Below are 15,584 nucleotides of genomic sequence, written 5' to 3' on the forward strand. Positions count from 1 at the left end.
TTGTGTGTGAAGGGTTTCTTTTCTTTTTCCCTACTTACCATCCATCCTTTATCCTCCACTCTACCCTGCCCTTCTTTTTGAGACAGGGTCTATCTCTGTAACCCTATCTGGCAGGGAACTCTGTGTAGCTTAGGCTGACCTCGAACTTGCAACAACCTTCTTGCCTCTGGTATCCAAGAGCTGTTTGCCTAAGTGTTATTTCTTGTCCTTGTTTAGTTGAGGTGCTAGGAATGAAACCTAGAACCCCTTGCATTTCGGGTCACAAGGCCAGTGCTTTACCACCAAGCTAAATCCGAAGGCCCTACGTGAAGTTTCTCAATGCTTTAACGTACACCCAAAGTTACAGGAAACCTCTCACCTTCTCAATCACACTGGCTCTTTCTTTTACAAGTACAAATGCTGGTGGCTTCTGTCTCCTTCCCTAACTGTTGACATCCTTAAGTCTTTATTTTTGAGCAGTGCAATGGGCTGATGGCTGCACATAGGAAAGGAAGCCCAGGGTAGTGCAGTGCAGAGAAAACTAATTCCTTTTTTCTTTTTCGAGACAGTGTTTCTCTGTGTAGCCCTGGCTGTTCTGGAACTCACTCTGTAGACCAGGCTGGCCTCAAACTCAGAAATCTGCCTGCCTTTGTCCCAAGTGCTGGGACTAAAGGCATGTGCCACGACTATCCGACTGAGGAAATTAACTCCTAACACTGAATGAGTTTTGAGTTTAGTGCTGTTGTCTCCGGAAGCAATCCGATTGAAATGGTTGCCTGTTCATTCATTCATCCACACAGTATGAATGAGGATCAATACACACTTATAGAAGGCAGTTATACCCTGCGGAGCACAAGCCATGTTCAGGGTGATCCAGGCTAGGAAGAAAAGCAAACTAAGCCCTGCTCAGGCTGGCTTACACGGTGCCTGCTGCAGTTTAAGAAAGGTCCATCCAGAGTGGCGTTTGAATAAAAACAAAAAGCAGAGAAGACGGTAAATTTATCGATCCAGGTGCTTTGGTGAGAGAGAGCAGTGGAGTGTTGCAGGCCAAAGAACTGGCAAGTAGAGACTGTGGGAAGGAAATGGTCCCCAGGAGCAGACAGGAGGAGACAGCTAGGCCTGGGGAACGGATGAGGTAGCTAGACAGAGACTGCGTCATTGGCTTGTCTTCTTCATAAGAGTTAGGTTAAAAAAAAAAAATCGCAGGCAGAGGGCATGGCCACTAACTGGCAAAAATAGCAATTGATTGGCAAAGCCAGGGGATCTGAGGGACACAGTTGTCAACACCAAAAGGGATCAAGTTTGTATGGGTCAGGACTGTGCCTGACACTGGAATTAAGCATGGTCGTTGACTCAAGCTTAGAAAGCCTCTATGCTTTTACTACTTTATATTAATCATTTTAGGCCAGCAGCTTAAGAGGGGAGGGATGGGATGGGGTGGGGTTTTTCAAATTCAATTACCAAAAATCATGCATACATGTCATTAAAGCAAACTCAAAGCCCCCTGCTTTGTTAAAGTCTGTCTTTAGACTGAAGGCACTCTTGTGTCCTTCAGACTACAGTTGTACCTGACTTGTCCAGATAACACCATTACCTGAGATCCTTTCCCATCACATGACTGAATCCTAATTTGTAAGGGGGTGACGATGCTAAAATAGCTTTGCAGCATCCTGAGGAGGATTATGTAAAAAGCATTAACCCTCCCCCAACACCTCCAATTCATTCACTTTGGACCATTTATAAATGTGTTGCCGGAACTGTTATACAACCAAAGAATAAGTCACTTCAAAAGGCTAAAAGTCTGAGACCAGACGATTTTTCCTGGAGGAATTGGTAAATAATTTTGTAACTAAAACAAAACAATCCACCCTTTAGACTGAGTTTATTTTACCCATCAGTCAAAATCCACTAATTATGCCCCCGCCACACACACCACCCCTCATTAGGAGGAATCTGCTTTACTAATCTGCACATGAGGCCGGTTCAAGGGATGCCAGGCTGCTGGATTTACTCCATGCTCCTCCAGCCAGGAAGGCTGAGAAACTGCAGCGTCATCAGCTGCAGGAGCCTGAGTCTCTAAAGCCCGCGCAGGCGCACCGGGCCTCGCCCCGCCCCCTCTCACGTGCGGCTCAGCGTGCGCAGCGACACGTGTGAAAGCACGCGACCTTGCAAGGCCCACAGAGCCGGCTGTGCTGTGAATCCGGGGGGCGGGGGGATGACATCATCGCCAGCCTTGTCGCTAGGCAACTAAGAAGGCGTCTCCCCGCCTAGACAAGCTCCTTGTAGCTCCAAAGGCTGAGACCATTGTGCTCCTTCTGACCAGCTTTCCAATGAATGAGCAAACCCAGCGCTCAGCAGTGTGGTATTACCACTTAGTGTGCCTACAGAGAACCTACCGGTGTGGGTGTGGGCTTATACAATTAGGTGTCTCTGTCGGGTCACGTGCAGTTTACACAGGGCTTTATAGCATTGCTTCAGATGGTTCAGGCATGAAAACGAAGCCTTCCCCCCCCCCCCCCCCCCCCCGCACCATCTAGTTATCCTAATGTATCTGGAGTCTGGGTAATGCCATGATTTCAGATGTACAGAGCAACTCAAGCCTCTGGGAAGGGGCCCTGTGCTGCTCTGGAAAGCCACACAGGGAGGCCGATTTTATCATGGAACTGCACGCTCACCACGTCTGTTAGTAAGGAAATTGGCCTGGAATGGAAAGGGCCTGGAAATCAAACTCCAGCTAAAGTTCACCCAAAATACCCAATATAAAAACTGCAGGGGGCTGGAAGGCTTGCTTAGGATGTCCCAGGCTCGGAGCTCAATCCTCATCACCTCAAAGACAGACAGACAGACAGACAGACAGACAGACAGACAGACACACACACACACACACACACACACACACACACACACACACACAGATGCTGACAGGATGCATATAACAGGAGTTATATACATGGTTGACATTTTAGCCAAGTAGTTCAGCAGTTTTAATCTCATGGGAGTTTGAATCCAGCCTAGATTAGACTAACAAGGTAACAAACATCAAAAACCAAGCGGCTGCATAAATGCCGTATGTGCTTTTAACATGGAGTTAAGTTCCCAACCCTCAGGCTGGATGGCTCACAACCACCTATAACCCCAGCTCCAGGGAATCCAGTGCCCTTTTCTGGGCCTCTGTGGGCACTGTACTCATTTGGTGTGCATGCACGTATGTGTACACACACACACACACACACACACACACACACACAGTAAGACAAAACAAAAAATCTGTGTCTTTCCTATCTTTCCCACAGGCTCAAATCCTGTCCCCAGCTCTAAATTTAGTTCTGGGTTCCTTTAGTCAGAAAGCTCTTAGCTGAGTGAGGGCCCCGAGCGGAGAGGGGGACAAACAGGAGCCAGATCCTGTGTAGACTTGAAAACCAGCAGGCACACATATCTGGGTGCCTCCAAAGTGAGGAGACAAGAGAATGGAGTACTGGCGTGGACTTCGGAACTGATTTCTCAGAATTCCATCTCATGGGTACCGCTGGCTGCCCTGCTCCATAGATGACTGCCAGGCCCGTGCCCCCTCTTTCCCTCCCCCTCACTTGGAATCAACACACCATCACTCTTAAGGTCATGTGTGGCCTGGCTCAGCTCATTCCTTGACAAAACCTAACTCTCTACACTGACACAGAATAAAGAAGAGTGACTCTGAGCCAGCAAATCTGGTTCCAATCTCGGTGGTCCTGGCAGGATTCCTTGCCTGCACCCTCTCCCCGGGTTGTTTTTTGAAAAAGTAGTCCTTAGAATGCCTGTCTTCTCTTCCGTCACTGAGAACTGGGCACCTTCACGGAAGGGGCAGAAGTCACTATGGGGCATGCTTGTTTGTTCTGTGTTGGCTTAGAACACATACCCACAGAAGGCAAGGAAGACCTGACTAAGATGCAGCTCCCCTTCTGCCTCACAACATCATTACACAACCATACAACTGTATCTCCCACTGCAGTGGGAAGGGTCAGGACCTGGCCAGCCTAGGGTCCATTCCCACAGGAGATGCCGAGGCTAAGAGCCAGCAGGGCAGTCCGTGGTCTCAAGACACAGAGAAATTAGGAAATCCTCGCTCTGACCTCAAGTTTAATATCACTCATGAAACCGAAAGCGTAGCACAAGATGGGGCTGGTCCAGAGTCTTTTCATGAACTCTTGTCCACCCAGCAAAACCCGGTCACTTCTCGAAGCTGTGTCCCAGTCATCCAGAGGAGGTCAGCAAACCCAGCAGACCAGGGTCCCAGCATCTCGTGCACCACTGCAGGTCATCTCTTATGTTACTGTGTAATTTGTTTTAGTATCATTCTATAACCCCTATGACACTGAGGTCCCAAGGTTTAGTATTTCATAATCTGGCATTTCCACAGCCTCTTCTATAAGAGCACAATGTAGGCATGGCCCCTCCCCCCATATCTACTGCCTTGAACCTGTAGGCTCAAGGGGAAGAAGATGATGTGCAGTGGGCCTGAAGCTTCTCCCTAGAGCCTTTGCCATGCGTGTGTCTGAACACACTGGCACACCCACCCACCGGACAGCTTCCAGAATGTTCTTGCTGAACATGTACCCATTATGTTGGCATTACAACCCAGAAAAAGGGTCCCGGGTCACCCATGAATGGAAATGCTTGACCAATCTTCACTAATGCCATGTTCTCAGTGACATGAAAGAAGTGCCCAACTAATGTCTTAGTTCTAAAATGAGAAACGTTGTTCTTATTGTCTGCTATGGTCTGAAACCATTAGCACCTGGCTTTTATTTTTACCTAATGAAATAACAGAAAGGTACATGAAGCACTTGTAGATTTCGAATAATCTGATGGGGAACACTGTGGAGAATCTAGAAGTTTTAGAAACTAGAGATAGCTTGTGGAAGAAACCATTCCTGAGAATATAAGTGCACATGATTTGCTTACAGCAGGGCCCTCGGGGCCTCTGTCTGAACCTCTTTACTCCCATTTTAGACACGTGTGAAAATGGGTGTGGTTCTGTCCCTGCCCACAGTAAACAGGCACCAAATCAGGTATGCATTAGAGGCCTCTCTCTGACCACTGAGAAGTGACAGTTAGCAAACTGGCTGGGGAAAGAGGATGAAACTCTGAAAAAGCAGATGTAGCCAGGTGTGGTGGTGCCTTTCATCTCAACACTCTTAGAAGAGAGAGGCATGTGGTCTCTATGGGAGTTCCAGGCCAGCTAGCGCTTCATTGTGAAACCCTGTCTCAATATAAATAATCTGACACAACTGCTCTGTATGGGTGTGCCCAAGTACAAACACCACACACAAAAACACATCATGTAAAAGTGATGCCTCAATCCCCAAATCATTAGAAACATTTAATATACACAGGCTAGTTTCCTAGAACATCCCAGAGGATAGATAGAATCAACTTTAGTATGCTTTCCAATAATTTTTTTTCCAAAGGAAAGAAAAAAGTACTATTAATCTAGAAGCTTCTGTTGTTTATGGGGATATCTCAACATTCAGAGTTTTAAAATATATTTCTTTAAAGTATAGTTTTCTACTTGTATAGTTTGTTCCAATCATACAAGAAATACAACTTTAAGGCAGGCATAGAAACTCCGAGTCGAGCACATTTTCAGTGCAATCCTGTTCCCCAGAAAATGAGATTTTCTCTCAGTTCTCCAACAAATTTACCCATGAAAAGCTGTACCTTGGGGCAGGAGTGAGCAGATTGTAAATCTATCTAGAACTTGCTTAAACTAAAAGAATAGTTGGTAGAGGGCTGCAATACACTGATATGAAGGCTCGATAGATCAAAATAAGTTTTTAGTAAAAGATATGCTTGCTAGGGGAAAAAAGTGCCTCTTTTACATCAGGAGGCTGTAGTCTTAAATCACTCTGCTCATCTCTACCTGAAATAAAAAGCCTTTAAGATCTGTTTGCCCAGCCCTGTCTTCCCAAGTTCTCAAGCAGTCACCTCCCATGGAGAGGACAAACATTGGCTGACCAGTGACAGACTGGACCAGGCTAAGGTCCTGCTCACCACAAGCTAGCAATCACAAATGTCCTGGCCCCTGAAATCAGTAACAGCATTAAGTCAAAGTACTTTCACAACCATGGGACTAGAATGCCAGTTAAGATTTTCACAGCTGTGGTTTCTAACACCTTGAAAATGTAAATTTTAGCGGGGTAGTGGGGGCATTTATAAATTCAACATAAAGTTTTCTAAGTCTATGCAAAATTGATGAACAGTAGCTTCATTATTGAATAAAGATTCGCAGTTGGTAAGTTAGAAGAACACATGATCTACCTCCTTAGTGAGTTCTGACTCAGCTGTTAATTCATTAAAATCAACCAATGACTCAAATAATAGCTTCAGAGGCTGAGCACCCAGGCCAGTGGTGGCATTCTGGCTCAGTTTGCACAAGGTCTGGAGTACCGTCCCTAGAAACACATGAGATCACATTTTCAGATGTAATATGGAAAATACTATTCTTATTTTCTGCCCTAACTTCGTAATTTTATCATGTTACTATTTTTAATTTCAGACTGAACAAGCAATCTATAAAACCTGGCCAAAATAAAAAGAAAGCTTCTATTACATGTTACAAAATCATGCAAATGTCAACTGTTGCATCTTCTTCTCAGTCCTGACAATAATGGCAACAAAATGTAGCTCAAAATACTTAAAATGCTGTTTTTTTATGCAACGTTTAATTTAGGACAAGCCATCTTTCTTGTGGCTGACATTACCAAGGCTCTACACAGCTTCAGCTGAAAGCATTAGCTGAATTTTATTTCCCTTGCCCCTGTGGTTGGTTTGCTGAATTTCAGGAGCTTTACCCAATCAAAACGAACATCCTTGGCCCAGAACTCTGCAGCAGATGAAGTCCTCAAGTGGAGGGAGACACAGGGTTTGACCATGCTCTCTGGCCAGTGCCTCTGTGACCCTGCCTGACTTTCTTCCCTTACAAAGTTCAGGGGACTGACCTAGCAGATGTATGAGCTGTGGCTTTGGGTTTGCCATGCCTTGTCAGCTTGTCACAGTCAGCAGAGGGAGTACTTCCCCTACATCTTAGAAACTGTCACTCACACACCTTAAGTCAGGGGTTCAACACTACTACCCAAAGAAAGTGGACAGCCCTTTGTCTCCAAGCACGGTTATGATCTTATGCTTGAGAAAAGTCTACAAATTGTTTCTTGAACTCCAAGGCAAAGTCCCATACCAGGGCTACTTTGTAAAAGTTAAGAAAGCAAAATATTTGCATGAATGAAACATCCTTCCCCTACTGTGTTTCAGACCTGGGCAGAAGGGAAACACCAGACCACACAAGAGGGTCACAGACCCAAACCTGGTAAATCATAAAATCATTAGCAAACTGGGCCTGAGGTGAACAATGCCCCCCCATCCCCCCATCCCCGTGATTGCTAGATTATTCCCTCTGTGGTTTTCATTAAGACAGACCAGAGAAGCAGAGACCCAGGGCCCAAACAGGAGTCTTCCCTGGAGAAACCAGTGATAAACCCAAAACAAACAGAAAGCATCTGAGTACCTGATGGGATCATGTCCTTACAGCAGTCTTTGAAAACTCACGGGGGTACCCAGTATCATTTAATTATTAGACCACCTCGTATCATATATAAAGATTTTATTCCTTAGTAAGAACTTTTAAATCACAAAATAGTGTGGCAATATTTAGGTAATACGGAGTGCTGAAAATACTAGAATATAAAGATAGTTTCTAGCTTATCTTTACATACTAAACTTGGCTAAACCAGCTTTTTTTTTCTTGCAGATAATATTTTTATTTGTTTAATAATTTAAGACAGCGTAAGCTTGCACCAAGCAGTATAAGCATTGTAACCAAAGTGCAAACATTTCACCAAGTCCGCCCCAAAAGATATTTTAACTCAAAATATCATTAGCAGGTATCTTCTCCCTACAAAAATAGCATGTCAGACATCATTAACTGGGAGTATTAACAGCTATGTACATACAGCCGCCTTGGTAGGCTAAGAAGTTTAACGTTGTTTAAACACAGCGTTTGAGGCAAACAGTAGCGACAGCAGCAGCAAACAGACCGAACACTCACAGACCCAGATAACTTTCTTCAACTCTAGACTACTGTGTCTCACCCCTTATGTAACATTCAAGTGAGACTTCTAGGTGCTACCTTGGCAACAAACTAAAAATATCTAGACAAGGTCTTGGTTTATGCCTTATTTTAAAAAGCTTTCTTCCTGATTATCTGGCATCTGGTTTGGTCTCCCAAAAAAATACATACAGACTTGAAAGAGCGAGAGGCCTGGCAGGGCCTTCTACACTTCGTTCACAGCACTTACCATCACAAGGGACCACAAGCCCCTCTCTCCGTTTCTGTCATCTAAGAATTCGACAATCAATCTGTTTGGGCTTTTTTTTTTTTTTTTTTTTTTTTTCCAGCCCAGAGCACTTTAACACCCCTCCCCTCAAAAAAACCCAGTAATGTTACAAAAATTTGGGGACCATGATGGAGAAAATAACGAGGGATCAGAAACACAAATATATAACCTATGACATACATGTGTGAGTTGAGACACTGGATAGAGGGTTTGAGGTCAATTTGTCAATAAAGTGCGAGCAAAGGCGCCAAGGGCTGCAACCTCCCTCTTCCAGCTCCCACCCTGACACAGTGCCTGAAGATGGCCCATCTCTCAGTTTCTCCCAACAGGTGCGAGGTATAAAGACATCATTCTGGCCACCTCACAACAGAGCAATGGCATTCTCAAGTCTTCGAAAATAGGTACCTTCCAAAAAGCTGAATAATACAAAATACTGACACATAAATTTAACTCTCAGAGACCCTCAGTTAATGGACCACCTCCTAAGGGGTCAGTTGGGAGACACAGCTACTCTTCCAGGCCTGAGTCAAGGAGCCCTGGTACCAGGCACTCTAACTCGTTCCACATGGCTCTCCCACCCAACAGACTCCTGAACCAGGGTCTGTATTTGGAAAGAGGGGACGTGGACTAAATGTAGGGAGGGTATTTGAATATAACCAGTATTTCTCAGGGAGGCTCCGTGACAGCAGGGATGGGGGAGGAAGTGCGAAAGGGTACAGGGTGGGGTGGCGAAAGAGTGAGTAACGGACAAAACAGGAACTCCAAACATACACAAAACACCTGTTTTTGTCCTAAGCCTGTCGAGCATCGCTTACTCTTCCTCCCCGGTACGCGTTAGGGGACGTTTGACTTGGAAACCTGGTGACTCCTCGGGAGCCCCCTGCACTGTTCTGGAAGGAATGCTGGGTTCAGGGGGCGTCCTTGGCCGGCTGCGTGGCATCTTCCTGAGAGCTCTCCGGGTTCACAGCGCGCGGCAGGTGGGTGCGGCTATGCGCGTGCTGGGGGCGCAGCGGCCCCGGGGACGCCACCTCGTGCGCTAGGAACGGGGCACTAGCGGCCGCGCCTGCCTTCTCCGGGGGTGGCGACAGCACGGACGACAAGCAAGGGAAAGCGGCGGCGGCGGCAGCGGCGGCCGCCGCGGGGATGCCGGGGTACAGCAGCGGGAAGGGTGCGGCCGCCGCGGGATACAGATACTTGTCCAGGCCGCTCTTGTCTAGCCATGGCTGTACATAGGCGGCGGCGGACGGCGACAGCAGGTAGAAGGGCAGGCAGAAGGGCGCGGCGGGCTGCGCGAAGGGCGCGCCCCCGCCCAGCGCCACGAGCGAGCCGAGCAGCGCGGGCTCCGGGCCCAGGAGCGCGCCGCGCGCCTCCAGCTTCGGCCTCTTGGGCGCAGGCGACGGGTCCCCGGGTGGCTCCTGCTTGACCGCGGCGCGGCCCTGCTCCGCCTCGCCTCCGTAGCCGCTGTCGGTGTCCGTGTCGTGCTCGGGCTCCGTGCCGGGCTGAGTCCGCTGGATGACCGGCACGCAGCGGGCGACGCGCTCGGGACCCGAGGCGGCCGCAGCCCCCGCGCTGCAGGGCGCGCGCCCAGGGCCCCTGCCCGGGGGCACCTGTGGCGTCAGGAGCTGGGTGGCCACGGCGTGCAGGTGGCTGACGAGCTGTGCGCAGCGCTGCTCCCTGGGCGTCCAGCTCTCAAAGCGCGCGAGGTATTGCAAGACTTCTTTGGCGCAGGTTTGAAACCCCGAGTGGAACGCATCCAAGTCGGCCTGGACAGGCGATTTCAGAGAGCGCTCCCCTAGGGTGCACGGGGGAGGGAGGCGAGAAGAAAAACCGCGGCGTTAAGACATCTGCTCATCACGTGGGCCCTGCGCTGCCTACAGTGAGCTCGGCTTTTCCTGGGCATTCCAGCGATATAATCCGCAGACTGCCGAGAGGAGGGGGTGGCGCGGTGAGGCGCTCTCCTCCTGGCTGAAAAACCCAACTGGAGAGGTGCAGCCGCCACTTTAAATAAAAACGGGGCTCCGCCAGCTCTGCAGAAAGCCTTTGGGATGCTCTGGATACTTGCCACCAAAGGGAAAGAGGCGATGTTCACCTGGAGCAGGACGCAGCGGGGAGCCCTAGCATTGCGCCCCCAGCGTTTACCCCGTTTTGTATCAGGGCAGGCTGGCTTCCTCAGACCCACTTACCATTCTGTAAAGCAATTATCTTCTGATGCTGTTGCTCCGTTAAGGCTGTTAGCGCTTTTAAGTGCTTTAAAGTTAATTCCAAGACTACTGCTTTCTCCAGATGCCCCAGTGTCTGCAGTGGTGCAACAAAGAGGGGGACAGGGGTTACTTTAAAACACGCATTTTTATTTGATTAGCCTTCCACGCAGCCCAGCAACTTAGACACACACACACACACCCCACCACCACCACCACCACCACCACCGGGAAGGAAGCGCTGCCCAGTTCCCTACAGCCAGGTCATCAGTGATCTCTGCCATTAGCCCTGAGCCCCTGTTCTGAGTCTCTGGGAAACTCTTAGTTACAGCACAAGTTAGAAGGCAGGCCTTTTAATATTTACATTTATTATCGTATCTCTGGGAGTATTATCAGGCAAATTCACCCCGGAGACCATCAAAAGAATGAAAATGTGCATCTTACTGTCAATTTCAGATGTTCAGGCAGTAAATCTTTCAGCTGAGCAATGCACTCATTAATTCGGTCTCGTCTCTTCTTTTCTATTAATCTGTGCGGTAATTTGTAGGTGTCCTTCATATATGAGCCGGAGAAAAGATACAGCAGTAAGCTAAACATTCATTCACTTACTGGATAGAACCCTCCCACCCCAATCCCCACACTATGTAATGAACTAATGCCCAGAACTCTCTCCTCTAGACTTCTAAAACCAATTTAAATTCAGGTACGGTGTTGAATATCCCCCGGAGTATCCAGCAAGCCACTTAAAATTCAGTTAGGAAAGCTCGGGGCTGGAATATATTTGCGGGCAGAGTTTCCTTGCAAAATCAATGGCCCTAATTAACTATCCAGGCAGGTTATGGGAAACTTAAGACTTACCTTGGTGTCGTCTCGCTTCAAGCTCCTTTTGGGTTTACACATATACAAAGAGGAATAGTCCAGTCTGCAAAAACAGAAATCGGTATCAGGCCCCCAGTCCGGGAGGGGCTCTGCCCTCACCCGCTCCATATCACTTTGTGCAGGGGGACAAAAAGCCAAACCGACGCCTAGACAGATATTCGCAATGGTGCGTACACCTTACCCTATAAAATCCCTATGTTCCAGTAACTGTCTCTCTTGCAAATGAGGGATTCCTTCGTCCATGTTCAATGGCTGTCCGTTTCCTCCGTTTCGATTTGGAGGGTTCTGTCCTGTAATCTGTGGGACGGTCGCCTGGAGAGATTTGGGGGGGATGTGTGCGTCTCCAGGCTGCCTTGCTCTCCCTCTTCAGTGCAGTATTGAAAGTGTGAAGCAGTTGGCCGCCCCTCCGCCGCTCTCTCGCTCGCTCGCCCTCTCGCACACCCGCGCGCGCACACCCGCGCGCACACACGCACTGCGCTGGTAGTTTGCTCTCACTCCGGGCAGTGTTTGGCCACAGGGCACGCGCGTCGCCGGCCAGACCAGCACCCAGCTCACGTGCGGAACGTACCATCCGCGGTCCATCCCGGAGGGGGGCGGGGAGGAGGGGCTGGGAGGGGGCGGGGACACCTGATTGGGGCCACCTGGAGGGAGCGGCCACCCGGCGAGCCGTTCGTCTTCCCCGAGGCGCTGTAGAGCGCGGGGGCGGGGCGGGACGCGGGGCTCCCCCGGCTAGGCCGGCATCTCGGGGCAGAACCGTGGACGTGGCCTCTTGCTTTCCCACCGATTACTGTTGGTTTGGGCCAGAGAAAAAAACGCTCATTCGTGTTAGCTAAACTTGAGCAGGGAAGGAAAATTCGGAGCCTTTGCTCATCGCTTACTGGCCAGGGAGGGTCTGATAGGAAGACACCCTCTAGGTCAGGCTGGAGAGCTAACCTGAAGAGGGGTGACTTGCAATTCGCTCCCCGGATTTAAGATCAGTGAAAATGTAGACACTGATCCTGAATGTCGCATTCCAAGTGGTTTTGGCAACAGTGTCCTCGGCCATCTAAACTTCCCGCAGCAGCCGGAATTGCGGTGCCACTAATCACAGAGGCAGATGACGTTTGGGGCCTCGGGTGCTCCCGGGGGAGAGCAGGGAGGGGGAAGGGTGGCACGGAGCGGGAGGCATGCAAGGACTGCTGCGGGAAAGCCACGCAGTCCGGTCCTGCCCGCCCCAGCCTGCGAGACGCTGTGCTGCCTCCCGCCTCCCTCGTGCGATAAGCCACGCCGAGAGTGTGGCGAGCCCACGTTTACTACTGGCACCTCCGCGGCCTCCCTCCTTAATCCTGTCTCCAGCGGGTACCAGCACAGGGCCGGCAACGTGATGCGACCTGCGGCGGCTGCCACATCAGCGTGCAGGGATGTCGTGCGCGCGCCCCGTGTCCTCGGGAGCTCGGTCCACACGGCCGGGGACAGCCGTCCCCAGGTGCCCAGTGTCCCCGCAATTCAGGATTAAAACGAATCTGAATTCCATCCCTGTGGGCGGGCAGACCCCGGGTTGCTCCTACACTGAATTGACAATCACGTTCTCTCTCGGACATTCCGGATCGCCAGTGGCACGTGAACCCAGAAGGGACCTGGGCCCCAAATGCACGCGCACTGGAGCGCAGCAGGGCCAGGGCAGCCGCGCTTGGGTTCCGGGGACGGATCTGGGTCGCCGGCCAGGGCGGCTGGAGCGGGTCACGTGCTGCGGAGCCTCCTCCCGGCCTAGCGGCGCGGCAGTGGAGCCGGAGTCCTGGGCGGAGCTGTCCGGATGAGTTCCTTTCCAGCACCCTCTCGGGTTCCTCGAGTCGGACGACAAGGCTGTTTTACAGCCGGCGATTAATTAATGATAAAAGTGAAAGTGATTTTTTTAAATGCAGATTTGGATTTTTATCTTAACCCTTACTTCCTCTCTCGTCTCTAAGTGGTTGATCTTTCTGATTCCGAGGCAAGTTAGAGCTCTCAACAGCTTGTTAGTGCCCCAAGGCGGCTTCCTCTAGTTCTTAACTGGCCAGGTTAGGTAGGGGCACAGGGGGCTAAGGTGAATAAAATTTTAAAAAATAGCAATAACAGCCCTCTGTCGTCTGGATTTCTGAAAGTTTATGGCTCTCCAAACATACTCTCGAGCCAATCCCACTTTTATGATGAGAGCGTTAGAAGAGTATATAAACTGTCGTCACCGCATCTTGGCCTTGTCAGTACACAGAGGAGTCACAGGCCAACATCTGGTCAGAGGGACTCTGCCTGCCAGCTTTTAGCAGAATCTAAAGAAGGACTTGGGGTGGGGGAGGGGGGAGGTGGTAGGAACCTTGAGGGTCAAGGGGAGGGCCAGAGGTGAGCTTGTAAACTCACCACTCTGAGAAGCCTCCTCCTTCAGCCTTCTCTCATAACATTCCACCCCCCTGGCTCCCCACCCGACTTACCCAAATTCTTAATTCTATAGACAGCATTTCTGTAATCTCTTACACTTCTGATACCCGCTCAACATCTAAGTTTGCCTTTTTGCCCGTTTTACCTGTATTTTTACATAAACTGTGGGTGGTTGGTCGGTTAGTTAGTTTGTTTGGAGTCTCATTGTGTAGCCTTGGCAGGGCCTGAAACTTCCTGGATAGACCAAGCTGGCCTTGAACTCAAAGTAATGGTCTGCCTCTGCTTCCAGAGCCCTGGAATTAAAGGTGTATGCTATCACACCTGGCTTTTGAATCACACAGCTAGGCTTTAATCACCACTGTAAGCCTTGCTTCTTTCTCCTGCGTCCATCCGTCCCTGGTCACCTTTGGGCTTTTCTTTACCTCTTTTTCTCCTCCCCCCTCTCCCTGTTCTTCCTGCTAAATGTTGCCTTTCCCCTGGATTTTTGTTCTGTGTTCTGTTTGTCTTCTGCGTCTAATCATTCTTCCAGTGACACTTCCTGTATATCCTCTGCCTGAGACTTGAGTCTGTTGCTACTTCTGTCCCATACTCTTGCCTGTGGGGACCAGTTATCCTTTGATGCCACCAAGTGTCCCTTGACAGTGAGGAAGTAATAGCAATAGCTCACAGCCACACAGTGTTAGGATAAGAGCACCAGGTTCCATCCTGAGGGCTTCTCAAGTAATGACTTCACTGACGATTCCCGCGGCCTTATAATGTTTTAATGCTATTATTGGTGCCCCTGCAGATGAAGAGGATGTGTCCTTAGAGGAGATTATGAAATGTGTCAGAGGTGCCACGGTCAGCCAGGACCGTGTGCTCTGGAGTCTGTGCGCTTTACTCGGTAACATGAGGTCTAAGTGTCCAGGAGCAGAGTCGCAGCCGTTTCTCAGTTTACCAGTCTGAGAATGTGTGTGGGGTGGTGCAGGAGAGATGGGGAAAGGAGAGAGGAAAAGTGGGACCTCTGGGTTGGAGAGATGGTTCAGTGGTTTCACAGCACTGGCAGCCTTCTCAGAGGACTGGGGCTCGATTTCTAGCACTGCCATAAAAGCTTATAACCATTTCTGACTCCTATTCCCAGGGGAGTCCAACACTCTCTCTCTCTCTCTCTGGCCTCCTTGGGCACCAGGCATGTATGCATACACATAGTCCATAGACATACAAGCAGGCAAAACATTTACACACATAAAACAAATGTAAATAGGTCTTCATTTTATTTGGTTTAATTTTACTTTTCAAGCATTGGAGCTGATGGCAGACATGGGAGAGCAATGACAAATGAGAGTAGGACATGCCAGTGAGGCGTGCAGTGGGCAGTTAGCCCTGAGCTACCTACTTACCTTCTACAACTCTCTACAGGTGTGCCAATGCTAGTTCAACTGTGCGAAGGTGATAGTGATCACCTTCACCATCGTTACCTCGAAAACCAAGGGGAAGCTGGCACGAAACAGGTTAGACATGGGAGAGGGCACCTGTGGGGAATCTAGAACTGGAAAAGGAACACCTGTCAGACGAGGAACAGAACCCAGACTGCCCTCTTTGGGTGTGATTACGTTGAGTCTTACCTGAAGCCAATAACACACAAAATGAGCTCAAAGCCCCTTCTTCCTTATAATTCAAACATTGGTGAGTGCCTGCTTGCAATCAAAGGTGCCCAGCTCCAGTCTTTCAGAGACAGTTTCATCGGTAGGTGACAGGTGGAGTCACTATTGTCTTTGCTGCCTCCCTG

The 15,584-nt window shown here is 49.5% G+C and overlaps 1 protein-coding gene across 1 annotated transcript; it reads right to left on the minus strand.

Annotated features, from left to right (window-relative positions):
- Positions 1-7,600: 7,600 nt before the first annotated feature.
- Positions 7,601-11,993, minus strand: Bhlhe41 (basic helix-loop-helix family member e41). The gene is made up of 5 exons (XM_034512003.2): positions 11,607-11,993; positions 11,405-11,468; positions 10,991-11,098; positions 10,532-10,643; positions 7,601-10,140 (listed from the first exon to the last, which is right to left on the minus strand). Exons 1-5 carry the CDS (start codon positions 11,666-11,668, stop codon positions 9,257-9,259), a joined length of 1,230 nt encoding a protein of 409 aa, XP_034367894.1. The 5' UTR covers positions 11,669-11,993; the 3' UTR covers positions 7,601-9,256.
- Positions 11,994-15,584: the final 3,591 nt, after the last annotated feature.

Source organism: Arvicanthis niloticus, chromosome 9 (assembly GCF_011762505.2).
Source record: "Arvicanthis niloticus isolate mArvNil1 chromosome 9, mArvNil1.pat.X, whole genome shotgun sequence".
In the NCBI taxonomy this organism is placed as follows: domain Eukaryota; kingdom Metazoa; phylum Chordata; class Mammalia; order Rodentia; family Muridae; genus Arvicanthis; species Arvicanthis niloticus.

What these genes read in the sequence shown, in the direction of transcription:
- Bhlhe41 (XM_034512003.2), bottom strand. Translation starts at nt 11,668, where the DNA reads ATGGACGAAGGAATCCCTCATTTGCAAGAGAGACAGTTACTGGAACAT. An exon ending in GAACATAGGGATTTTATAGG is followed by an intron (nt 11,469 to 11,606) that starts GTAAGGTGTACG and finishes CTGTTTTTGCAG; the next exon opens with ACTGGACTATTCCTCTTTGT. An exon ending in CTGAACATCTGAAATTGACA is followed by an intron (nt 10,644 to 10,990) that starts GTAAGATGCACA and finishes GCACCACTGCAG; the next exon opens with ACACTGGGGCATCTGGAGAA.